Source organism: Panthera leo, chromosome E1, assembly GCF_018350215.1.
Source record: "Panthera leo isolate Ple1 chromosome E1, P.leo_Ple1_pat1.1, whole genome shotgun sequence".
In the NCBI taxonomy this organism is placed as follows: domain Eukaryota; kingdom Metazoa; phylum Chordata; class Mammalia; order Carnivora; family Felidae; genus Panthera; species Panthera leo.
Genome location: NC_056692.1, coordinates 19,413,060 through 19,439,499, shown reverse-complemented (window position 1 = coordinate 19,439,499; position 26,440 = coordinate 19,413,060). Strand labels below are relative to the sequence as shown.

At 54.8% G+C, this 26,440-nt stretch overlaps 1 protein-coding gene across 3 annotated transcripts in view; it reads right to left on the bottom strand.

Moving 5' to 3' along the window:
* Positions 1-13,729: 13,729 nt before the first annotated feature.
* Positions 13,730-26,440, bottom strand: part of RAB11FIP4 (RAB11 family interacting protein 4) — a 33,876-nt gene continuing 21,165 nt past the window's right edge. For all 3 annotated transcript variants that reach the window (XM_042915021.1, XM_042915023.1, XM_042915022.1), the window contains exons 2-13: positions 25,636-25,865; positions 23,608-23,802; positions 22,926-23,060; positions 22,540-22,575; positions 21,257-21,356; positions 20,886-20,989; positions 19,575-19,715; positions 17,844-17,925; positions 17,225-17,362; positions 16,983-17,141; positions 15,814-15,957; positions 13,730-14,634 (exon numbers count right to left, since the gene is read on the bottom strand). In XM_042915021.1, the coding sequence (XP_042770955.1) occupies positions 14,518-14,634; positions 15,814-15,957; positions 16,983-17,141; positions 17,225-17,362; positions 17,844-17,925; positions 19,575-19,715; positions 20,886-20,989; positions 21,257-21,356; positions 22,540-22,575; positions 22,926-23,060; positions 23,608-23,802; positions 25,636-25,865 (1,581 nt within the window). In that variant the 3' untranslated portion in view covers positions 13,730-14,517. The remainder of the gene's footprint in view (positions 14,635-15,813; positions 15,958-16,982; positions 17,142-17,224; positions 17,363-17,843; positions 17,926-19,574; positions 19,716-20,885; positions 20,990-21,256; positions 21,357-22,539; positions 22,576-22,925; positions 23,061-23,607; positions 23,803-25,635; positions 25,866-26,440) is intronic.

The window sequence follows — 26,440 nt, the reverse complement described above, 5'->3', positions numbered from 1 at the left end:
TTTTTTTTTTATAGTGACCATCCTGATGGGCATCAGGTAGTATCTCATTGTGGTCGGATTGGCATTTGCCTGGTTGTGATGTTGAGCATATTTTCCTATGCTCGCCGGCCATTTGTAGATCTTTGAAGAAATGTCTATTCAAGTCCTTTGCCAATTTTTTATTCTGGTTATTTTTTTTTTATTATTGTTAGGTTATAGGAGTTCTTTTTATATCCTAGATGTTAATCTCTTATTCGATATTTGCTAATATTTTCTCGCTTTCTGTAGGTTGATTTTTCATTCGTGTCGATTGCTTCCTTTACAGTACAGAAGTCTTAAGTTTGATGTCATCAGTTCCATTTGTCTGTTTTTGTTCTTGTTGCCTGGGCTTTTGGTCTCATGCAAGAAATCATTGCCAAATCCAACGTCATGAAACTTTTCCCCTATTTTCTTTTTTTCTAAGAGCTATATCAATTCAGGTCTTATGTTTACGTCTTCATTCCATGTTGAGCTCATTTTTGTATGGGGTATAAGGTAGGCATCCAACTTCATTTTTTTGCTTTTGGCTCTCCAGCTTTCCCAACACCCGTTTGTTGAAGAAGCAGGCAAGTTTTTAAGAGCATGAACAGGAGAATTCAAAGGACCTGTGGTCTCCCCACCGGAGAGAAACACAAGTACCTACGTTCTTGTGTGTGTGAAACACACTGTAATGTATTTATCTTCGGACACAGGTTTTTTCCTCACATTCCAACAAATTAAAAATCAGGATGACAACTGATTAGTTGGAGTCTTATCAGCCTTTTCCCCCTTTAATGGCACCTAAAAGAATAGCTTTTTAAGCTTGTGAGTTTGATGAAATCGAGTATATGAAACACAGGAGGGTCAGATGCATATTTTCAGATATGTATATTTCATGGTGTCCAGATTTTTCTCACTTACCATTGTGGGATGAACATTGCCCATGTCCTTCTAAATGGATCATTTCATCGACTGTAACAGGTACCACTCTGGTGTGGGGATGTTGATAGTGGGGCAAGCTGTGCGTGGGGGAGGGGCAATATGGGACTCTCAATTTGGCTACCGACCTAAAACTGCTCTAAGGAGTGTATTTTATAAAAGCACCTTAAAAAGAAAAAAAACCTGAAAAGAAAATTCTTCGCTCTCCGACCCTCTGCTGTGACTCACAGCCAACCCTAGGCTGCACTGGGTTGCTCCTTGGTGGGGTCACGGTGGGTCTGTCCAGGTGCACTTCTCAGCTGGTAGGCCTGGGAGCCAGGTCTTGTCTCCTTGAGTGAGCAGCCATAAGTATGTGATCAGACTTCTGTTTTCTAAACGTCTGTGCCGTTTTTAGGACCTTTTTGCATTGGCAAAGATGCTATGAAACTTCACCGAAGTGTGAGAGCTGGCTCAAGAACACAGAACCCGGGGGCAGAAATCAGGCCATACCCACTTCCGTATAGCACAGTAGTAAGAGGTTCCCATCATCGATTCCTTCAACAAATCCTCACTGAGTACCTACAATGTGCTAGACTCAGTGCTGGAGCTATAAGCAATGAACTAAGCAGCACAGATCCCTGCCCTAATGGAGCTTCCATTCTTAAATAAGCAAAACATAGTATATCAGCTGGTGAAAAGCACTAGGGAGAAACATCAAATGGGGAAGAAGGATAGGAAATTCCAGAGGGGGGAGGAAGGGTTGTCATTTTATTTTTTATTTTTTTTTTTATTGAAGAAAAATTTTTTTTCTTTTTTTTTTTTTAATGTTTATTTTTGAGACAGAGAGAGACAGAGCATGAACGGGGGAGGGTCAGAGAGAGGGAGACACAGAATCTGAAATAGGCTCCAGGCTCTGAGCTGTCAGCACAGAGCCCGACGCGGGGCTCGAACTCACGGACCGCGAGATCATGACCTGAGCCGAAGTCGGTCGCTTAACCGACTGAGCCACCCAGGCGCCCCGAAGAAAATTTTTTAATGTCTATTCATTTTTGAGAGAGAGAGGACGAGGGAGAGGGAGGGAGAGAGATGGAATGCAAGAGAGGGAGGGGCAAAGAGAGAGGGAGACACAAAATCCAAAGTAGGCTCAAGGCTCTGAGCTGTCACCCCAGAGCCCAGTGCGGGGCTCGAACTCATCAACCACGAGACTATTACCTGAGCCCAAGTTGGACATCTTAACTGACTGAGCCACCCAGATGCCCCCATTTTTTTTTTTTTAAGTTTATTTCGAGAGAGACGGAGACAGGGTGAGTGGGGGAGGGGCAGAGCGAGAGGGAGACCGAGAATCCCAAGCAGGCTCCACACTGCGGAGAGCTTGATGCGGGGCTCAAACTCGCGAAACCGTGAGATCATGACCTGAGCAGAAACCAAGAGTCCGACGCTTAACTGACGAAGCCACCCAGCCTCCCCTGGTTGTAATTTTAAATAGACAGGCGTGGCAGACTAAATTCAGGCTCACATTCTTTGCTGCTTTCCCATACGGAGGCAGAGTCTATGCCCTCCTCTTTGGACATGGGCTTGACCAGTGGAATGTGGCAAAAGTGATGTGTAAAATCCCAAGCCTGGGTCCCAAGAGACCTTGCAGCTTCTGCCCGGGAGATATCTCAGAGCCCTGTCCCGAGACCCCCATGTAAGGAAGGCAGTCTGGCTAACGGAGGGTGAGAGGCCAGGAGAGTCTCCCAGCCGAAAGCAGGCACCACCTGCTAGACACATCAGTGTGGCCATCTCGGACCTTCCAGCCCAGCAGACCCCTCATCAGCTGAATGCAGCTATGTGGCTGAGCCCGGGCACACCCAGCCGAGGACCTGCCACCCTAGCCACAAAATGGTGAAAGTAATGAATGGTTCCTGTTGCAAGCCACTACATTTTGCGGGGGGGTTTGTTACACAGCAGTAGTTCGTTGATACGGCAGGCTACATGTAGCACACTCTTTGGTGCTAGGTTTACGGGCTGGTGGTTATCTGCATGGAGGAGTTAAAGCTTCAGTGATGCTGGGGGCGCCTGGGTGGCTCAGTCGGTTGAGTGCCTGACTTTGGCTCAGGTCGTGATCTCACAGTTGATGGGTTTGAGCCCCACATTGGGCTCGGTGCTGACAGCTCACAGCCTGGAGCCTGCTTCAGATTCTGTGTCTCCCTCTCTCTCTCCCCCTACCCCGCTCCTGCTCTCTCTCTCTCAAAAATAAACATTAAAAAAACAAAAACTTCCATGAGGTTGGATGAATGTGGGAGGGGTCATGCCCAGTGTCCCCTCAGTGGTTATTTAATCTCGTTTCCTCATCTCCAAAATAGCAGGGTTAGTTAGCTGTTAGCCACAGCCCTGCGTTAATTAAATTTTGAACACCTTCTTCATTATTCACTGCTAAAGTTAGCAGGGGGCTGAAACGCTATTTGACCTTTTTTCCTTGGGCACAGTAGCAACCTGACACTTTTCCCTTTGGTCGGGTTTCATGGTCCCTTTGCCAGCCCGAAAGCTCTAAATTAAGACTGCTGTTAATAGGAAAACGTCAGCGCAACTTGAAACCTTTTTAGAGAGAAGGCCACACCTGTAGACATGTAAATGAAGGCTGCTTTTCATACTTAGGATTAATGCGCTTTGGTCGTCTTTCTCTTTCTTTCCCTTCTTGGTGGTTAGTTCAATTACCTTTCCCAGACTCCTCCACTTGCTGGTGGAGCATTCCCTCTTAACAAGATGTTTCAAGGTGGCTTGGACTTTCAAGGAGCGAGGAGGGCCCCCAGGCGGATCATGAGCTGAATACAATCAGGTCACCCCAGAAGCCCCAAAATGAGGCAGGAGCCTTAGGGAGCACAACCGCTATGCAGCTACAGCCCTTGGGACTCATTCTTTCCCTGAACGTGATCCTGCTGTCATAGTCACTCAGGATTCTCCATGGGGCTCCTGCACAGTAAGAGAACTACCTGGGTGAGGTCAGGGGACTGATGGACCCAATTATTCCCCAAGATGCTTGGGAGGATTCCTTTTGGGAAAGATGGGTTTTTGCTAGGGGAGGCCTGACAGAGAGCAAACTCCTGAACACCCACTGTTTCATGCGTCTATTGCTATGTAACCAAATGCCTCAAAGCCTAGACCCTTTTTGTGGTTCTGGGGGTTGGCCAGGCAATTCTGCCCTATCTGTTGTCGGCAAGGGTGTTGGACTGGCTGGAAGGCTCACCATGACCTCACTCATATGGCTGGCACTGAGCTGGTGCTGTTGGGCTGGGACCTCAGTTTACCACGTGGCTGCTTGGGGTTCCTCAGAGCATGGCAGCCGCCCTCCAAGAGGGTGCATGTCAAGAGGAAGGAAACGGAAGTTTCCTTGCCGCCTCTTAGGGCCAGAGCCGAGAAGTCCCAGGATTATCACTTCTGCTACACATGATGCACCTTTCCATGTATTGATCAGGGTACTCACGTGGCCAGCCCAAAGGTGGGGGAGGGGAGGGAAATTCCACCTCTCTCAGTAGGGGAGACGCCTGCACACAGGGAGGGAATAAATCAATGGTGACTATCTTTGGAGACTCCCCCCCATCATTCACTAACTGTGACTTAAAGGGGCTCAGATTTCAGCACCTTTGCTCTCTGCATTTGGGCCTTTCAGGAGCTCCACCATTTAAAACATGGTCTTAATTTTTGTTTTAAATCTTACAATTTATTTATTTGGAGAGAGAGCATGGCGGGAGAGGGGTAGAAAGAGAGGGAGAGAGAATCCCCAGTGGGCTCAGCACCAGCAGCGCGGAGCCTGATGTGGGGGGTTGAACTCATGAACCCTGAGATCATGACCTGAGCCAAAACCAAGAGGAGGACACTTAACCGACTGAGCCACCCAGGCACCCCTCCACCATTTTTTTTTTTTTTTTTTTTTTTAAAGCCCAGAGGCCACACCAACGTCCTGCCCAAATCAGAACAGTATCAGAGCTTGGAGTGAAAGCCAGGGTCCAACTAGGGGTGGCAGGAGAGTGAGGGGAACTTCCTGCAGCCCCAACCCAACTACTTGGTTTTGTTCCTGGAAGGACTGGTTTGAAGCTGGCTCCGGACTTCCTGGGTCCTAGAGGCCACAACCTCCCCCCCCCCCCCCCCCAGGGCATTTGTGGCGGTAGTGACCCCTCAGCCCGCCAGCCAAGCTGAGCCGCAGTGAAGCCACCATCGTTTCGGTGTCCCACCTCCACACGCTTGTTCCCGCGGTGCCCTTACAGCCCCTCTGCTCCTGGAGCGCAGGCTCAGGCTCCAGGGCTCCGTACACGTCCTTTCCCCCTGAAGCCTTGCTAGCCGGAAGTGACTCCTCCCTGCTCTGAACAACCCTCTCCTCCGGGTCCCGCTCTGGGATGACTCTTCCCCTCACCAGCTGCCTGGGCGTGAACCCTGGGTGACTTACGGCTAGTTACGTCGCCTGTGGCGGCCCAGTTTCCTCATCTGTGAGATGGAGATAATGCTGCCCCCCTCCCCTCCATGGTTGTGAGGGTTAAATGGCCCAGTGCACAAGGAGCGCATAAAACACTGCCTGGCACACAGGAAGCCCTAAGCGCACGCAAGCTAACGGCAACTACCTCGCGTTACCTCCCGAGAACCACGCACTGCATTAGGCACGGAGTAAGGGAAGGGGAATGACGCCAGATCCCGATCCCCAGGGCTGGAAAATCAGAGGGCCGCATCCGAGGAGAGCCCGCCTTGTCCCGCGGCGAGCGCCCCCTGCTGGCCACAGGGCTCTGGGCCGCTGTAGTGTGACGGGTGCTGCACTTGCTGCGGTGGAGGGGGGGGGGTGGGGGGGGCGGGGAGCGCAGAAAGTGACTTTACCCACCTTTGCATGTAGCTGAGACATTTTCCGGAGACCCTCCCAGCAAGGCTGTGAGAAGCCTGGCTGCCTTGCCCAAACCACCACTGACATCTGGCAATTCTAACTCCTCATCTTACTCCGCAAACAAATAGCGAACAACCCGGGTCTTACCTGAGTCCCAGGCTGCCTTCCTCTCTCACTTCCTCTGTCAGGTTGCCGCCTGGTCCCGCCGCCGCTCTCTGAAAACTCGGCCCGAGCAGGCCACTCCTTGGCTTAAGATCCTGCTGCTCGTTCTCTAAAGGCCTCTCCACCAGCTGTTCCCTCCCAACGATCTCTGGGGGGGATTACATAGCAGTGACCCTCACACCTGTGAACATGCTGGAATCACCTGGGGGACTTTGGAAAAACCCTGGCGTCCAGCCCACCCCTTACCTCCTGAATCCAAACCGCTGGGCTGGGGCCTTTATCCGTGGGGTTTTCAACTCCCTCGGGCTATTCAAACACGCAGCCAGGATTGAGAACCTCCCATTTGAACATTCTGGAGGCACCCTGTGCCATGAGGGTGAGGAGCAGATTGTTTTGCTCAGCGTCAAAGCCCTGCACCCGGCTCTACACTGAGCATTAGGAAGCGATGAAACAATTGCTTAATGGTGAACGAGATCCACCCTGGGCCCACCAGCCTCCGAGTGGACTCACCTGTGCCACCTCCCAACCAGAGTCCCTAAAAGGGCTGTGCTTTCTGCCGGCCTCCCCCGTATGTGGTTCCTGATCCTACAGCCCTTCAGGGTTCCTCTGAAATACCCCTTCCTCAGAGAAGCTGCCCCTGATCCCCAGCTGATCCCAATCCCCTTGTCCCCGGCTCCTGCAGCCCCCTGGACCTTTCCCTGGCTCCCCTGCCCGCAGGAGGACATAAGCCTCTGCTGTCTCTTCCGTGCCAACCTCCAGTGCCCAACACAGAGGGTGGCACGTACAATGTGCTCAAGTCGGTTGGTTGGGGGATTTCAGACGCAGATTTTTTTTTACCTACTCAGGAGACTTTGACCTGGGCCTGGACCACTCTAAAAGGCTCTAAATTTAAGGGCCTAGTGAGTTTGGGATCGGACAATGAAGCCGTTGCAGGAACCGTGGCCTCCAGGGGGCGTAGGGTTGGTGATGTCTGAAATAGCCAAGCTATTCATCCGGGACAGGTGAGCAGGGAATTTACGTGCGCAGAGGGCACAGCCTGTCCACACAGCAGTGCTGGCTCTCACCTCTCTCCAGAATAGCAAACTGAGTTGAATTGTGTCCCCCTGAAATGTTGAATTCCTAAGCCCTGGTATTTGTGAACTGGGCCTTATTTGGAAATAGGGTGTTTGCAGATATAAGCAAGTTTAAAATGAGGTCATCCTGGGATAGGGTGGGCCCTAATCCAATGTCCGGTGTCCTTCTAATAGTGAAATCTGGACAGAGATACACAGAGGGAAGATGGCCATGTGAAGACAAAGGCACAAGCGGGCTAACAGCTTCTGGAAAGGCCAGCAGTTCCTTCTGGATAGCTGGGTAGGAAAGGCAGAACCAGTGTCAAATTTCAGACATGCAATTACTAATTTTTTAAGTATTGCACAGAACATATTTAAACCGAAGGATCACTGACCTGAAATTCGAATTTAATTGGGCATCCTGTATTTTTATTTGCAGATCTGGCAACTCAAGTAGGGCAGTTTGAAAGAGGCACATTAGGAGAATGGAGGGAACAGAGATCCCGGACAAGAAATTCCCAGTGTTGGGAGGGGGCTTCCCCCCCCCCCCCACCAGCCCAGGAAGCCAGGTAAATCTACTAAGTGGGGGGCCACCTACAGGCAGACCCACGCCACAAGGGCCTGTGTGGGGAGGTGAAGGGACCTGGTCCTGCCTGTCCTGAGGGTCTGGGCCAACAGGGAGAGCAGGCTCCGCTCCAGGGGCTGGGCTTGGGCAACCTGGGAATCCCTTTGACACCTCGAGTGCCACAGTAAGAGGAAGGGGCAGACCAGGAGAGGGCAGAAATCTGGGGGTCTGGGCCGCTCAACCTACAGCCACCTTGATGCTTTACAGCTTTGGCAGCACTGGTGCGGGCACGTCGGTCTGAAACGACGCTTGAGGGGAGGACTTGGGCCTGTGACCCAGAGGAATCGCAGCGGTGGACAGGGAGGAAGGTGGCCCTGGGGCCCCATTAGAGTGGCCAGAGCAAGCGGAGACCCCTGGGAGGCCCCGGCTGGGAAAGGGAACATAGCTGCAGCAAAGACCAGGTTGTTGAGCATCACAGCCCCGCGGCTGGAATGGTGTGGTGTTCCAGGGGCTTCTGGGAGCCACACCTCTCCGGGGGACAGCAGGCCAAAACAAGGGTCTCTGCTCTGCCCCTGGAGGATGGCGCCAGCCCCCCTGGTATGCAGGGTGGGGCCTGCTCTTCCTAAAGGACACTGTCTGTCCCCTGGAGCCCCAGAACCAGACCTCCCGTCTTCCACCCTCCCTCCCCCAACCACAGAAACTCACCGTCAAGTCAGGCAAGAAAAGCAAACTGTTTATTTACACCTTGGTCTGTACATTAGAGTTCCTGAAGGAGCCTGCCTCTGACAGCCTGCTCCTTTTTGGCTAGAAGCAGGTAGGACGTGGAGAGCTTGGGGCCCTGGGACGCAGCCTTGGGCCTCACCCCTCTCTCCCCGCCTTGGGGCCTGGAGGTGGTCTCACCCCAGCTCCGGAGATAAGCCTACTTCCAGAGGGAGGCTCCTGGGGCGAGACCCAAGGGGAATCCCAGAGTCAAAGCCGTCTAACAAACCCCTGGGCACGAGGCCATACATGTAGCTTCTTCCATCTGGGCCCCCGGAGGCCCAGCCAAGAAAGCAGGAAGGGCCAGGACGGAGGGAGCCAGCAGGCCGTGGGCGAGAGTGAGTCCGGTCAGCAGTCGGGGAATTAATGGCACTCGGGTCTGAGCACCTCGGGCAGATGAGGAAGAGCTCGGCAGTTAATGGCAGGCCGGGGCAGCAGCGAGGAGCCTCTTCTGCCCACTTGGGAGTTCCAAAGCTGTTCGAGACACCAGATGGTGGTGGTCTTGAACCCAGCCCAGTGCCAAGCACCGGGAGCCACACACAGCTGGAGCTTCCTCTGGGGGCCAGGGGTGCTGCCGCAGACCCATGACGTCCCTGTGGGGGCCCTGGGCCGAACCCCACGGTTAGAAAGGTGCACTCTGCTTTCTATAAATACTGACACCAATACGGGAAGACGTTTGTGGGAGAAGGTGCTTTACACAAAGTGACCCTTTTCTGGTGTGCAAGGCTTCTAAACTAGCTGCAGGCTGGACGAGGGACTTCGAGCCCCCTGAGCTTAAGACCATAATGAAAAGAGTTCTGTACAAAGTTACCAAACCTGCACGGCTGAGCGAGCAACCTGGAGGCGCGTGTGGAAGAACGTGCTGGGAGGCCTGGCCTGGGAGCAGACCCCGTGGACGCCAAGTGGGACGCTATGTACACATTTACAGGGCTCGGGAAGGACCAGGGTAAACACGAGGATGTAGAAAAGGGGCAGTGAGGACATGGCAAATCCTGTACAGTGGTGACAGGGAAGAAAAAAAGGCACAAGGACAGCGACCCCAAACCATGCAGACAAAACACAGCCTGTGCAGCACAGCAAAGCAGAGGGTCCCGGTAGGAGGTGCGGTCCCCCCCGGGGCAACAGCACTTAACTCCCACCATTCTCAGCCACCCTCCTGCGGGTGGCTGGGGGGGGGGGGGGCAGATGGCGGGTTACAGTCACAAGGAAGGAGGAGGAGCCTACAAGGTCGGAGCACCAAAGTCAGACCGCTTCGCCAGGGTCTATGCTTTCAGAAACCAACCTTTCCAGAAAGCAGCCTATGTTCTCAGGTGGGCGGCACAAGGGCCTTAGAGCTGTGCTGCCACGCAGCTCGGGCTGGCCCGTGGTGCCAGCCTCTCCTGCTCCCTGACCTTTTGCGCACAGATTCAGAGCAGGACGGAGGACCTGAAGGTCCCTAAGGTCAACAGAAGGAACTTGCCTGAAGTCACCAGGGAGCACTTGGCCCTTCTGGCCTGAGGCCCCTGGGCAGATGGGCCTTGGTCTCCACCAGCCTGAAGCATCGCCCTACAGGGACTGACCTCCGTCCCCAAGGAGGACCGGCCAGGGAGGATGCCAGCACTGAAGCCCTCAGCCCCAAACCCTCCTCAGCCCTTTCAAAGAGTCGCTGTGGTCGTGCCAGGCGAACAGTCATTTTCTTGGCGTGGCGACAGTTCCCAAACTTCCCCTGCTAAATTTGCTAATGCATTAAACACACGTGCCCACAGCACAAAAAGCGGGCTTAGTTTCGCCCTGAGCCACCAGTCCCCACTGGCCGATACAGTTTCTGCCGGCCATTAAGTCCCTCAGTGGAACAAAAGCGCCCGCACTGTGCCCTCCTGACCACCGGGACCTGGCTGGGTCAGGAATCAGATGATCCAGCAGACCAGCACCTGGAGCCTCCTGGACGTGGGCCGGGGTGTGCTGGTTTGGGTGCTGAAAGTGGAGACGCTGGGGTGACCCTCATCCACCCAGCCTGAAAACAGGTCAGAGGCAAAACCCACAGCGCCAGTGTCCCCTCCTGCTCAGGTGTGCAAGTAGGAGGCTGCCTTCCGGGGGACAGCCCCTCCGCGACCCTTGACTCTGCTCTACCCCAACTCCAGAATGGGCCCGCGCCTGACCCCACGGGCACCCGACAGAGACTTGCCCGCTCAGGTGTGCTAACCCCCAGGGTGACGAGAACAGCTGGGCACACCAGTTCCTGAAGGCACCTGGCCTCCCGTCCTGGGGCGAGGGATCTCCTGGCTTCTCACCATCCATCAAAGCCACTGACACCCTACTGTTAACGCAGCACCTGGATTAACAAACCTGACGACCAACTCTACCCGCTTCCTCTACCCTTGGCTAGCAACCCTCTAGGGCAGGGGTCTCAACCTGGGGCTACCCGTCGGTGTCACCTGGGGAGCTCTTTCAACATCTGCGTGCCCGGGCCACACCTACACCAATTACACTGGAATCTGGGGGCAGAGATGGGAGGAGGGGCAGGGTTCAGCTCAGGCGGAAGTTTTTATATCTCCCTAGGTGATTTCAATGCACAACCCAAGTTGAAAACCACTGTTTCAGGTCCAAGTGCTTTCGGAGATTCTTGAGCTCTGTGTTTGTAACAGGTCAGAAACAAAGTCAAGGTAAAGGAATTTCCCTCTGGCCATTCTTAGAGAATCTACAAATTAAAAAGTGTGTGTGTGTGTGTCTACAGGTGCCTGGGTGGCTCAGTTGGTTGAAGGTCAGACTCTTGATTTCAGCTCAGGTCACGAGCCATGCGATCGAGCCCCGAGTCGGGCTGTATGCTGAGTGTAGAGCCTGCTTAAGATTCTCTCGTTCTCTCCCTCTGCCCCTCTCCCCTGCTCTCTAATAAAAAAACATAATAATTTGTGTAACTTGGCCAATTCAAAGTTAAAAAAATTTTTTTTCTACTAGAACTTTATTTCTTATACTTTCCCACAGAGTAAGGCCTAGCTAAGCCAGAGAGTACCTCCTTTTCTATTAGATACTGTATATAACCCTCACTTGCCGATTCAGCAAATTTTGTCTGGTTTCCAACTGAATGTAAGGATAGCCAACTGCCGAGTAAAACGTGAATCTGTTGCAGAAACCCCTCTCCACGCCCCCGCAACACCTCTAAACTTTGGACAAGTTACTACTAATCGCTACTTGGTAAGGTGGCCGGGTTCAGCGAAAACAAAAAACAAAACCCACATAGGGGCACCCAGTTAAATTACAGTCAGCTGGGGAGTTGTTCAAACATTCTGGTGCCTTGGCGGCCACGCTCCACACCAACGAAGTCAGAACCTCTGTGGATTCCACCCAGTTATCAGAATTTTAAAACTCTCTCCATTTTAAATATGTTCCAGGCATTGCAGGGAACATACTTCTCCTACGAGTTCTGTTTTGTTTGCCCGAAATGCACACTGGGCTGGGCACCGTGCATGCTACCTAGCAGCCCCCCGTACGGAGAGAGAGAAGAGTGTAACGCTCTACCAGACCACACACAAAGTAGGGGGAAACACTGGAAGGGGGCAGGGTCTGCCCCGCCGGTGCCTCGCAGGGCCCATGGGGCTGGGACCCTTGGGGCATGTGCCCCCCCTCAGGCGAGCTTTCAAGCAGGGAAGAGCAGTTAAAAACGCTACATGATCGTTAAGAGCCAATTAGACGGTCTGGGTTTTATGAGACGTACTCTGGCTGAAGATGGTTGGATTTAACTCGAGACCTGGGTTGCGTGGAGTTTAGTCTCATTTTAAAGTCTGCCCTTTTTCCAGAGACCCCAGGCACAGCACCAGGTCCCTTGGGGCCTTTCAGACGCGGCGTCCTCAGGGAGGCCGCTCCCATGGCGCCCCCTTCAGGGAGGAGGTGGCAGAATGTTGCTGGCAGACCGCTTTTTCCGCGCCTTTACACCAAGGCAGAAATTCCTTCCTGCCTAGTGACCGTGTGACTGTGCAACCCAGGCCTCTGGGCCCTTTGGAATTCCAGATCAAAGCAGCTAAAGAGCATATAAAGTTTTACATATAAAATGCTCATCCCTGGGGCGAGTCTCCCACAGCCCAGGACCTTGGTCTGGCTGGCCTCTGTAGGACTCCTCCTGGTGTCAAATCCAGACCAAAGCCAAGTCCTGATACGTTTTCTTTCCTTTCCCTTAATTAGGGGCCATTAGCAAATTCTCAAGAGACTCACTCCTCAGGCCTTCTTTCCACTGCTGCTGCTTCTCAGACCCCTGGAGGAGCCCAAGGAGACCAGCACCCTCGGGGGTCGAGAGACTCCCTGCCCTAGTCTTCCTGCGGTGGGTGACCCCCAAAGGCCTGGATCAGACCAACGCAGCCCCGTTATCTGCAGCATGAAACAAACCCCACACTTATGCTTCAAAAGAAATCACAAAATCCAACAGAAGCAAAAGTTGACTGGAACGGAATGAAGATGGGTGGTGGCCACAGCCCTGCCTTCGTGAACAGGGAACATACATCCCAAGTCCCCGATCCCCTCTTCACCCTCTCCTGCCCCCGCTTCTCTGCATACACCCCTTCTTGCCCCTCCCCAACATGCCTGAACTTTCCTTCTTACACTAGAATTGCTGAAGAAAACAAACTGCAGGGGAAAAAAACCCAAGAGCATACATGTTTATATATGTGTGGATTAACGAAACGAATCACAAGCCATATAAAACTGAGACAAACTGGAAAACTCAAAGTACCAGCTGCCTACAACAAAAGATCACGTTAAAAATCCAGAGAGAGAGAAAAAAAAATCCAGAGAGAGAATTTCCACCATGTGTCACAAGGACGGAGGACGAAGGTTTCCCTGTGATCTCCTCACCCGTGTCTCTCACCAGCACACCTCTCCTGGCTGAGAACTGAATAGGAGAGTTTCCAAAAGGTGAGACGCGGGGGCCTCGCTACCCAGCTGAGTCAAGCCCAGAGCTCAGAATCCCAAACTCCAAACCTGAGGCCTGCCATCACTGGGTTGTGTGGAGAACAGGAGCAGGTAAGCAAGGCCCACTCCCCGCCTGTGGACTGTCCATCCATGCTTCTCGTGAAATGCAGCCCACGGGGAGGGAACAGACTGGAATGGGACCACGCTCCTCCCTGGAACTAAGGTCTTTGTCACCCAATGCCAACACGTGCCTTAGACACCCCTGGCCCCCACTCCCCACCCCCTTTTATTCCCTTCATTTTACACTCAAGTTAAATACCGCTCATTTTTCATGGTCTTAACAATAAAACAGAAAGAGGGGCACCTGGTGGCTCAGTCAGTTGAGCGTCCAACTCTTGATTTCAGCTCAGGTCATGATCCCTGGGTTGTGGGATTGAGCCTGGCGTCGGGCTCCATGCTGAGTGTGGAGCCTGCTTAAGATTCATTCTCTCTCTCTCTCTCTCTCTCTCTCTCCGCCCCCACCCCACCCTCGACCCCGCACCTCTCCCCGACTCGCACTCTCTCTCTAAAATAAAAACCAAAAAACAACCAAGCCAGAAAGGAAGAGGCAGGCAGGCAGGGATGGGGAAGTGTACAGGAAACCCCCCAAATACCAAGAACTTCTCAAACGAAGGCTGCCCCATGCCAGCTCTCCTGCAAGCCTGAGTCCTCGGGACACCCCATGCACAGGCATCACAGGGGCTGCTGGCCAGGGAGGGGCTCTGGGAGGGCCCCTTCCTCCTCTCTGAGCCTGAGCACCTAGGCTTGAAAGGTGGCCAAAGAGGCTGGGGAGGATGTGGCCGTTAGGCATTCGAACCCCTGGGAAAGACCATAATTTTGCTCCCACTCCCAGAGGGAACAGAGGTGGGGTGAAAAGAGCCTGTCTCACTAGAGCATCTTTAAATCCTTATCCCCAGAGGTAGAATCATTTTCATCCAGTACCTGAAACACAGTCTTCCAGTTCTTGTTATTACAGTAACTCCTGATAGCAGACCTTGCCCCTCCCACCCTCCAGGACCATCCGCTCTTGCAAGGGGACTGCAAAGTGCACGGGCAGTAACTGTGCAGATGACACTCACAGCCCCACGCTCACCCCTTGCTGTGTGAGCGGCTTCCCCACATACGCATCAGTACACAGGACATGGTGGCCAGAGATGTTTACAGTGTGTGTGTGTGTGTGTGTGTGTGTGTGTGTGTGTGTGTGGCCTGGCTTGGGCCGCATCCTCAAGTGGGGTCTGCGCCTTGGTCCCAGGGTCCAGGGCTGGGAGGGTCCTGAGGCCGCTCTGCAGCCAGCCCTCGTCTCAGTGTTTGATCTCAAGGATGGAGGGGTTGTGGTCCAGGATGGCAAGGATAATCTTGTCCATGTACTGCCTCAGCCGGAAGTTGATCTCCTCCTGCTCCTTCAGGGCTTCCATGAGCTGGGGGGAACGGGAGAGGCAGGTCAGAGGCCGGGCCCGGGCTGGAGTGCAGGTGGAACCCGGATCCCCAGCTTGTGATGAGCCAGGGCCCGGGACAGAGGGGCTCGGGACACCTGGGCAAGGCAGGCCCCCAGACCAACCTCAGCACTTGGGTGCCAGAAACCAGCGAGAGCAGTGACAACTCACAGTAAGGTGTGTGAGATATGCTGACGCCCAGGCCCTGCCCCCAGGGATTCTGATCCAACTGGTCTTACTTGGAGGGACCCAAGTATGAGCAACTGCTCGGTATAGGCTGAAAACACTGGCTAAAGGCATTTGCAATCAAGAATGACATCCGGAGTCCCAGGGCCCTAAGACTTGTAAGGCTTCTAGCTGTTTCCTCTACCTGAAACGGTCCCCTCACCACCCCGACCCTGCCATTGCCCCTGTGCAGGTCCATTCCCGACGTGTCCTTTAGGTCACTGAAATGCCACATCTGCCCCCAGACTGGAGGCTGGTAACCAGCTCAGCTGGGAGTCCCCCGAGGCTAGGAGTCAGCACTTAACTCTGTGTCTTAAGTACAGGATAAAGGGTTCAGTGACTGTCTTATGATTCATGTTCAAATGTAACCAGGGTATTTTGGAGGCCTGATCTTTTAGAAGCACACCCTGGTGTGGGGTGGTGGGGCAGAACGGACTTTGGTTCTGGAGACCTGGGTCCTTCTCCCTCCACAAGTTGGGTGATCTTGTGTCCCAGCCTCCCAATCTGTAACATGGAAATGTCCAGGAAGCCTTTGAGTTGTCAGAAGATGAAGACACACTACAATCAGGTGCTCAAGAAACGCTAGTGTCTTTCCCCTCCTGGCTTGAGGCAGAGGGGTTCTAGCTTCTCCTGCACTACGGGCTGACAGAGGCATGTTGATCAGCCGGCCATTTTGGCATGTTTCTGGTAGAGCAAAGACTCAAACTCCACTCTGTTCCCAGAGCTTCCCCCCAGCACATGCAGGAAGTCAGAAATGCTCTAACTCCCTCACCACTCTGCACGGTCACTCAGGTGGCTGCAGACGGGGACCCTCACAGGCCCTGGTCTGCTTCCCCTGCTCGGGGTAGCCTGGGACTTATCATCACAGCACACGGGTGTGGGACAGGACTTGCAGAGGAGCGGCCGAGGCTCCCAAGCAAGAATGAGAGGGCACATTACCTCATCGCGAGAGGCCGTGTCTATTTCTGCGGCCAGAGACTGGGCTTTGGTCTGGGTGGCAAAGAGGTTCTTTGCTTCATAGAGGCTGAGGCTCAAGATCTGTCCATTCAAGTCGTCATTCTGGTCCCGCAGCTTATGATTCTCCTGTGGAGTCGGACAAAAGCAATGTCAGCTCCCAGAAGCATCCAGAACCCAGCAGAACCCATTTCTTTGCATTCACGGTCTCCTGACTGCCACCGGGACCCTTCTCTCAGGTGTGTGTCAGGCCAGCTCAAAGACACCCATAGGTGATGTGGCCTCTGCCAGGCTTCGGGGGAAGGGCTGGGTCCTGGGAGGTCACAGGTTCCTGAGGAAGAGTTATAGGCCCACTCAGGGGAACGAAGTTTCCAGATAAGGGCAGGGCTCCTGGCCACGCTTTCCTCCCTGGGGTGAGTGAGCCAGAAGAGGAGCTCCTGATACTTTGGGGTCTCCGGGCTGCAAGGCTGGATCCAGTCTCCTCCTGTAGCGAGGTTCAGGAATCCTGCTCTGTGGGAACTCTTCCTGAGTACAGGTGGCCTCACAGGGCCCTGCCCAGACCCCACGTGCTAGCTTTTGCCTAAAGTCTCCTAACTAACCGCACACCTGGGACTTGGTGCCCTCATGCAGGAGAAAGGGCTGGGGTTTTCGGATCGCTGTGGGATGCTGGTGAAGCCAGCAGGAGTAGACTTTCTAGAGCAGTTTCCCACCCCCGAATGTCGGGCTGGGCTGAACAGGGGGCTTCACTCACCATCACACCCTCCCTTGGTCCCTGCCCCTCCTGATCCCACTTCCCCCAACTCCCCCATCATGGGAATGCTCCCGGGAACCATTTGAAATGGAACCTTGGGATCCGGGTCTGCTTCTGGGAGGACCCAACACAGCAGACCCTCATCCATGGCTGGATAGTCTCCTCCTCCACTCCATCGGCAAGGACAGCAGAGTGGGGTCTGCTTCTTTGTGTGGACTCCAAGGAGAGACCCCGGGATCCGCATCAAGTGTGGCCTAGAGGTGAGCTGCCCTGCCTGAGCTGTGGGGTGGGGACGGGCAGCCCCACCGGGCGGGGACGTTGAGAGGAGCAGACAGGAAGGGGTATGGGAAAGTGCCGCTGCAGCTTGGGGCCCCATGCGGGAGACCCGTCCAGCGGGGCCCACCTGCTTGAGCCGCTTGACCTCATGCTCCAGCTCCACCTCGCGGGCCCTGGCGTTGAACTCGCCCAGGCCAGAGGACGAGCTGCGCCCCCGGCCTGGCCGCTCGCAGTCCAGCTTGTACATCTGCAGGTGCTCTAGCTCCTTCCGCAAGTCCTCGATGAGCTGCGTGGGGGAGGGGCTGGTTGGCGGGAGCGCGGCCACGGGAGGGAGCCCCGGTGCCCGGTGCCCTCCGGCCTGGGACCCACCTCCTGCGTCGCCTCCCGTTCCTTTTGGAACTCAAGGCGGTTCTGCCGCAGCTTGTCCGTCACGCGCTTGTACAGGTCCGTCTCATCTTTGAGCCGCAGGCTGGTGTCCTCCAGCCGGTCACACATGCGCTGCCGCTCCTGGATCGGGGGACTGGGTCAGGGAGGACGGTGCCCAGAGAGGCTCGCTACACCCCAGGGACGTCGGGGGGCTCCGGGTCAGCCACCTGGACAGGCGGGCAGTCCGACCAGCCCCCCTGAACACAGCCCTCGAGTCACGGCTTAAAGAAACAGCCGGGTCCCTTAGGATTCTAGAAACACAGGCCTCTGAAGCCCTTCGATGGTGCCAGATGAAACCTGAATCAAAGGTGCGGCCAAACAAAAGCTAGCCTCCTTCTCTCTTTTTTATTACTACTTCCCCCCATTATATAAAAAATTATATTCGCTGTAAAAAAAGTTTGGAAAATCAGAAACATAGCAAGATAAATTACTATTCATACTTTATTTTGTTGTTGTTGTTGTTAGGGCAAACTAGCAACTAGAGGCCTTTGTGGCCAACACCGCCTCTGTGGCTTCAGCTCAAGATCGGAGTCTGAGGGACACTCCTAGGCCTGCTGCTCACCTCATCCAGCTTCTCTGTTTGTGACTTGAGCCGGGTCACTGTTGTTCTGAGCTCGGTGTTTTCCTCCTCTAATTGCTGCACCCTGGGAAAAGGAGAAAGACAAACATGTCAGAAACAGAGGTCATCTTACAACGGATGGACAGTCTACAGCGATAGACTACAGCGATCTTCCCTCCTGGAGGAGGGAAGATACCAGAAAGCAAGAGACAGAATATGACTAGTTGTTCCAGATGGGTAATACAGCTTCGAGCTTCCTGTCATCCAAGGCAAACTGGGAAGGACACCGAATTACCATCCTTCTGTTTGTGATAAAAGGAAACACTCATTTGTGAATAAGAACATAGGATTCTTTTTCACATGTGTCCTTAGAGCCTGAAACAACACAGAGGACGTTTTTCTGCTAAACAAAGAGAAGGTCCTCCTGTGGCTGGTGGTGGCAGGTCCCTCCCGGTTGGAAAGCAAAGACAGCGTTTGCGTTTCTTTCTCCCCCCAGCGTCTCTCCCAGGCTCTTTGCTCGGCCCTCCCCGCAGCTGCCTGTGACATCCACAGGTCATCGTCCTCTGTGTTAGTGTCCAGAGGGGGCTGTCCTAACAGGATCCCATGAGGAGACACAGCCCAGGTACCCAGGTCATTTTTTTTTTTAATTTTTTTTTAACGTTTATTTATTTTTGAGACAGAGAGAGACAAAGCATGAACGGGGGAGGGTCAGAGAGAGGGAGACACAGAATCTGAAACAGGCTCCAGGCTCTGAGCTATCAGCACAGAGCCTGACGCGGGGCTCGAACTCACGGACCACAAGATCATGACCTGAGCCGAAGTCGGCCGCTTAACCGACTGAGCCACCCAGGTGCCCCTATACCCAGGTCATTTTAAATGACCTGAAAAGAGGGCAGGTGAGTTGGGCTGTCAGTGGCACCGGAACAGCACAGGGTCATTTCTGCCACCGATTCCTGCCGAACATTCCCTCTCCTTCACACTTGTTACTTCCTTCCTAGAGTGATGGCTCCACTGCTCTCTCTGCCAGGGGCCTAGGTAGCTTCCCAGTGGCCTCCCTGGCCTGGGTCATTAGGGAGGGCAGCCCTGGGACACCAGTCTTCACCTGTGTGTACTGTTCTGATGTGTAGCAACCCACCTGCCTTCACGGTCATTCTGTCGGGCTGGGAGTGAGGACTGACAGATGGGGAAACTGAGGTCCAGAAAATGACACAGGATGTCCAAAGTCACGGAGCTAAAGGGTAAGCAACCCAGATTCCCAGGTCAATACTCCTCTCCCTACCGGCCTCAGGTTCCAGCAGCTATACCTGCGGCCCAGAAGCCCAAAAGAAACCGGGCCCTGCTTTTCCATTTACGTTGGACCCAGGGGCCCAGGGTCGGTGCACCCAGGTGTTCAAGGTCAAGGAGACTGACAGCAGGGGGAGCTCCGAGCCCGGACATTAGACCCAACCCAGGAATAGGGGCAAGACCACAGTTTTTTAACCTATCCTCTTGTTGACAGACTTGTGAGCTGTCTCCAGTTGTACCTAGTAGAAATAATGCTACCAGAAGGTTCTTGTATATACTTCCCAGCAAGCATGTCCAGGTGTTCAGGTATCAAGAGGAGAACTGTTACAACAGGGGGCTTTTCTTCAGGCTGTTTTCCGATCCATACCACGGGGACGGTGCCTGTCCCACGGGCCCGGACCAGGAGTGGAGGGCGCCTCTGAGGCGGCCCCGTCCCCAGCAGGCGCCCACCTGGTGTTGAGCAGCTCGATCTCCGTGCTCTTCTCTCTCTCCAGCTTGCCGTAGGCCTCGCGGTGTCGCCGCGCCTCCTCCTCCAGGGCCTGCTCGGCCATGGTCTCCTGATCTTTCACCATCTCCTCCAGCTCGTGCACCCTGAGGAGACAGAGGGGCGCACGCCCCAGTCCAGGGCCAGCTCTCGTGGTGTCTTCCCACCCTGCCCCCGCCCCTGGCTACGGGAGGCCCCGAGACCCTGGCTCCGTCATAGCTCTGCTGCGGGAAGTGGCGATGCGTTTGCCAGACCTGTGGGTCAGCAGCTTCACTGACAGATGAATGCGGCTGCCACAGCACGTAAGGAGACGTGTACGAGCCACGCACGCCACGGGGCGAGGGTGGGGAGGGGAGCGCCTGGCGGTCAGCCCAGAGGGGAGTGAGGCTGCACGGAGAAGGCGGCATTCCCAGCCAGGCGCGGGGAGGGACAGCAGGCCTCGGCACGGCTGCGTGAAGCAGCCCTCGGGCCTTGGCTTCTCTTCCCGCTCTCCTCCTCCCTGGTCCCTACCCCTCTGACCAGTAATTCAGCTACTGGGCACCTTGACTCCAAAACCACGCATGTCCTTGGATAGGGGCCCTGAACATTCAAGACCCAGGAAGGGGCCAGGTCCCACCGGGCACGCTCTAACCCCACCACTGGCAGCCTAGCTGGCCTATCAGTCTGGGCACATTTCACTGGGAATAGTCCCTTGAGGAGGCTACCCTTCTGGAGTGTTCCAGAACCCATCTTTCGGTCCTACAAGGTTGAGGGCCAGACCCTAGGCAGGGATCAGTTTACCAAATCTCATGCCACCCCGTGAGGACAACTACATGCTACATGCACTACCTCACTGCACTCAGGGTCAGCGGGCCCCCATCGGGAGGAGGGGCAGCGATGCCCCGACCCTTCCGCTAGCAGCACGTGCGAGCCCGACTCACACCAGCGTCTCTCTCTGCGGAGCTTGTCCCCAGAAACGGGGTGGGGGGCGGGCGGGTGTCAGACTCTCATCAGTGTAGGACAGAGAAATACGGGAGTGGATCCCAACTCCTGCCTTACACCCACCCTGGGGCTGCAGATATGGGGGTCAAGGTCAAGCTCCGAACTGTTTCTGAGTCCCCAGAGACCAGTCTTCCTGTGCGTCCTGCATGGGCACAGCCAGGGAGCAAGGGGCTGACACATCACAGCCTCTCGGAGAGGAAGGACAAGATGTGCAGTTCACCTCCCCAGCTTTTCTCAGGGCCCTCCCCAAGCCCGTTCCCGAGTCATGGCCAGGGCCCAGCCCCCCAGCCTCCGACCTGTGCACAAGCTGTGTGTTCTCCTGCTTCAGCTTGCTCTTCAGGTCCCCATTGGTCAGGCTGTCATTCTCCAGTTCTGTCACTTTTTTTTCCAGGAAGCTCACCTGCAAGAGGGAGGCAGAGGTGGGGGTGGAGGAAACCTCGGAGTCCACAGGACCGAGAAGCTAGAGACCGTGGGACAGAAGCCATGTTTGGTGAGCGTGAGGGTCCCCACGCGTACGTGTCCGCGTTATCGGGGCCACCTACCCCCAACTCCTGGGCAAGGACAGGGTCTCTGTCTCCCGAGTCCCCAGATAGCTGCTGGGGGGCTCCCCATGACCCCCGGGGAGCACACACACATTAAGCCTGTCCTCCACCCACTCAGGACCCACCTTCTCCGTGATGTCGTTGTCACAGGAGTCAATGCTGTCTCGGAACAGGTCCTCAGTGCTACCATCACTGCTACTGAAGTTGCTGCTGTGCATGAGCTGCCTGCGGGGGAGGGGGGAGGTAGCTGCAGAGGCCGGCCCTCCAGGGCCTGGGGTCCACACTGGGCTATGGGCTGAGAGCACCCAGTATCTTGGGGAGAAGGCCAGGGACCCCTCCAAGGAGGCTGTCCTCACCCAGTCAGGGGAGAAGAGTTGCCTGACCTCTGAACTCAAGAGGTCACCCAGCTCAGAGGCCAGCGGATGGGCCGCTACACCCCTCCAGAGTCCCTGACAGTCCATCACGGCTCTGGCCTGCTGCCTCAGCACCCTTTTCATGCCGGTGTTCGAGCCAGTAACTACCCAGTGACCAGAGTGGGCACATGAGCCCCCGACCACCTCCCTCCAGCTACAAAACCAGCCATTGCAGGTAGACTGGCTCCATGGTCCTGGCAGAGGGTCCTGGCCTCCTGAGGCCACCCAGCAAGACTCAATTCCTCCACCAAACCGGCTCCCGATGCATCCCTGGGGACCCTGGGAACGGGAAGGAGACCCACCTAGACTGTGCAGGGCAGGGGGTTGGGTCGGTCTGCAAATGGGTAAAGACTTGCCGGAGGCAAACCCAGCTACCACGGTGAGGCTCCCCCTTCCCGCTCCCTGCCGGGTAGCAGCCAGGTCTCTACCCAGGGCCTGTCCCGTCCCACTCCTGCTCTTGAGCCAGAGTCTGGGCGCTTGCTGGCAGCTCCCAGGGCCCTGGGAGTGGACCCGGGCCAGCGTGCACGAGAACCTGGATCCCGAGATCCAGAGCGGGAGCCTGGAAGTCCCAGGAAGTTAGCTGGGAGGATTTAACCCGGAGCAAAGTGACCAGCTCCAACGGGGCACACTTGTGCCCAGTCTCGGTCAGCGGGATCCCCAGGATCTGCTGGTACAGCTGCCGGCTCCAGGGTGCGGGGCAGGGCACCAACAGCTGTGAGACGCGCCGGGTCTCTTGGGGCCTCCCTGGTGCACCTGCCTGGAGCGGAAACAGCTAAGGGTTTGCAGAGGCCGACTGCTCCACTGCCACAAGGGGCAAGGGCGGCCCCTCCCTGTCAGAAGTAGAGGTCTGATTGCTCTGCCTGCACTCCTGGGGGTCTCTGTTTCCCTCTGTGCATTGAGCACACGCAGGGCACCGGGCACTGGCTGGGTCTGGGCTGCCCGCATGGAAAGGGAGACAGTATTCCACCCCTCCTCCCAAGGTGGGGGGGTCTTACCGTCCAAAGGCCGTGCTAGAGATCTTCCGGTTAGGGCTGCAGGGGTGGGGGTGCAGTAGGGAGAGGGAGAGAGAAAACAGTCATTGAACAGAGGGGGCTCTAGTCCACTCCTTACTCTGCCTTGGCTGCAAGATACCAGTAGGTGCACTACAGGGCTTTGTCCCGCCCGCTGCAGGGAATTCACTAATCAGCTGGGTCCTCAGTAGAAGCACCCTGAGGTTCCTCTTGCAGAAAAATGCAAGCCCCCTAAGATCAATCCCACCCTGACAGGGCCCTCACTTGCCAAGACAGAGTGGGGCCGCCTTGCCTGCCGCTTCCCCCTCTGGACCCACCCCCCACCCCCAGCCCTGGCCGCCCATCCCTCTGCTGGGTCCCGGGGGCCTCACCTGTTGGCCTTCAGGTTTTTCAGTCGGGCTTCCAGGTCATTCAGCAGGTTGATCTTCTTACAGCACTGAGAGCAGTAAACATCCAGCAATTCGCTGTTGTAGGCGTGCCGCATTTTCCTGGGTGTCTGCCCCGCACTGATTCGGGAGACAGAAATCAACCTCTGCTGTCCAATCTGGTGCCCTACCCCATCCTTACTTGACTGGGTTCCCCAATGCCTGGGAACCTTTTGTGTGTGCGCTTAGGGGCAGAGGAAGTAGAAATACAGCAACAGATCCTCCCTCCCTCGATACTCTCAGAGGAAAGGCCAATGAACAGTACCCATTTCACAGACAAGGCGATGGAGAGCTAACGTCAGAGTGAGTAATGACTAGGTGTGGGGGAAGGTATCACAGTAGGTCACCTAGAAGGACCCTTCGACACCGAGGTTCTAGGAAGCAAGACAGCACACACCCCTGAGTCTGCAGCCTCCCAGGTGGGCTAATTCTGTTTCTTCCCCAAGCCAGAAGGAGGCGGGAGGAATTCTAGAACCTCCAATCAGGGTGCAAAGGCAGCACCCCCAAGCTCCAGGAGCAGACCCCAGGTAGCTTAGGACTCTGCCCTCTGACCCGCCCTGGGATGAGGTTTGGTTGGTCCGGCCGCTTTTCCCGGGCCCCAAATTGCCATTCCAGACCACAGGGCCACCTGGAAGACACTGAAGATCCCAGGTCCGAGTAAACGTTGGTCCTGGTCTCGTCATCGGGGCAGGGGCTGCTGGGGGCACAGTCCACGTCGTCCCCTTCTCCATAGTCTTCAAACTGCTCCTCGTTGCTGATAAGCGAGGTGGTGGAGTGTGTGGAGAGGTCCGACGTGGTCATGGATGGGGCGTGGCCCAGGGACCTGGGTGTTACAGAAGGGCTGTCTGTTAACACAGCCCCGTCCACAGCCTGTGCCGGGGACCTTCCTGGAGGTCAACTGGTGCCACAGAGATCAGAAGCCCGAGTGTGTGCTTTCTGACCTGGCAAGTGCACTTTGGGGACCTCATCCTAAGGGAAGTGTCTCACCACAGAAACAGTTTCTGCACAAGAGGTGCGCAAACCGATGCTTCTCTACAGCGACAAAACATTGCTTACAGCTGAATGGTTTCCCTACATCAAATTAGAATAAGTTATAGTAAGTCATAGTATATGGGGCCTCCTGGGTGGCTTAGTCAGTCAAGCGTCCCACTTTGGCTCAGGTCACGATCTCACGGTTTGGGAATTTGAGCCCTGCGAGCCTGCTTCGGATTCTGTGTCTCCCTCTCTCTCTGCTCCTTCCCCGTTCATGCTCTGTCTCTGTCTCTCAAAAAATAAACAAGTGTTAAAAAAAATTTTTTTTTAAGTTATAGTAGATGTATAATATAAAATTATATATTCTATATTGCTAATAGTAGCTAATTAAATGATTAAGTTACAGTTGTAAAATTTTAATATATATTAGTAAATATCAAATTATGGGTTATCTAATTGTTGAAAGGTCTGCAAAAAATACTAGCAATAATATGGGAAAAACTAATATAAAGTTGGATATAAAATTTAAATACAGAAAGGAAAGGTTGATACAGAATAAGGAAAAGTAGGACATAAAAGTATTTACATGGTAACAGAGCTTGGGTTTGGGTGGTGGGACTGTAAGTGAGTTACTTCCCCCCCACCCCCCCCCCCCCCCCCGCCATTCTTCCTTTCCTACCTTTTCCAAGCTCTGTTTAATTGGCTTGCATTCTAGCAAGAAACGGAAGTTTTAAAATAAGTAACAACGAGCTACTAGATGAGGCGCTTCTCCCAGTTTATAGAAGGGATTCACTGCAGAGAACATGGGTCAGAGACCCTAGGCCTCTCATGGGTGACCCACGGTGTGGCCTGTGACAGTGTCCAGGGCTGGCTGAGCCCTGTCCACAACCTGAGAACCGAGCACTGCTTGTCACCTGCCGAAATAGGTCTTCCCGTCCGTGGTTGTGAGGTCAGGTCTATGTATCGCTACTCAGAAATGAGGGTTTCTCTGACGTCCTGAGCCTCTGAGCTCAAAACTGGGCAACTTGAACCGGGGACAAGAAACAGGGAAGTGGGTAAGGCCGTAATTCTCCCACCGTGCCCTTGAGCAGTCCTGGTCTCTATCTGAGAATCACTGTGTTGATGACAGGGCACCAAAGAGCAAGTCTGCTGGTACCGCCACCCTGTTGTTGTTGAACTCACTCATCTGCCCTCAGGCTCCTCAGCACCTTGGGATGGATTCATCACATTCCAGCTCTTTCTCCTATACATTTTATTTTATTAAAACCCTCAGCGTCCCCTGCTGGCCACCTCCTGGCGACTGGTCCCGAAGAACAATGTGTACGATCAAGTGGCAAATGGTCAGCCAAAAGGACAACGGGTCTGTGGTCCCTGACCAGCTGTCCTTGGTGGCTGGTCACAGTATGGCTGTCACACTGCTCCCAGGAAGCAAAATGGATGAACTACTCCAAAGACCCCACCGAGAACAGCCTGACTCCCAGAGCCACTGGAGCCTGAGAAGCTCTGCCCTGCGAAAATGTATAGGAAATTGCTTTTTTTTTTTTTGAAGGTCAAAAATGATTAAGAATTGACAATTTCATATGGTTCAACTGATACTAGAACCCCTCTCCTCCCTCTCCAAATCTCTGGGTTGGCCACGACCACCACCTTCCTGTATGTGGCGCTCCAGACAGTTTTAACTCACTTGTCCTCCGGCAGGAACAGGCCCCCGAGCCCTCCGTCCTTCTCCTCAGCAGGACTCCCAACCGACCCCTCCAGGCTCTGCATGCTCTCCATGGGGCTGTCCATGTCTGACTCCGGGGGGCCCTCGGGTGGGGCCAGGGTCATAGCCTCCTCCTCGTCCTCGGGAAAGAAGCTGGGGTCCCTGGGGAGGAGCTCGCCATCAGCAAAGGTAGGGCCTGGCACCTCGCTGCCCTGGGAAAGACAGAGGACAAAGTGAGTGAGGCTGGCTCCCTGGGGCTCAGTGTGCCTCATCAGACCGCGAGGATGTCGGCAGGGCCAGGGATGGCAGGGACTGGGACACAGGCAGGTCCAGACCTCAGGACCTTGAGAATAAGAATACCCGGCAGGTGATTCATCTTGGGCCTCTCACAGCAGCTGCCTCATGAGAGCCCGGTGAGGAGCCAGCACCACCGGGGACAGCCATCCGTGGAGAAGAGCCACAGCTGGGCTGGCTACATTGCTCAGGACACCTGGACAGCTTGCTCGTCGGGGTCCCCATCACAGCCCGCACAAGGAGCCAGATGGCTTCGTGACTGAGTTAAGGGCACAGCCACAATGAACGGCTACCAAGAACGACGACCCCGACCTAGCGGAGTTTGATGCAGCGGGATAGAGGGATATCCACGCACCATGGAACCTGCCCTCCAGGACTCTGGGCACATCAGATCACCTCCGTGAACCTCGCTTCTCTCGGTAAACTGAGAATGACTGTGGAATCCTACAGGATCACTGTGTCACGGGGTAGGACCTCAACGTGGCACCAGCCG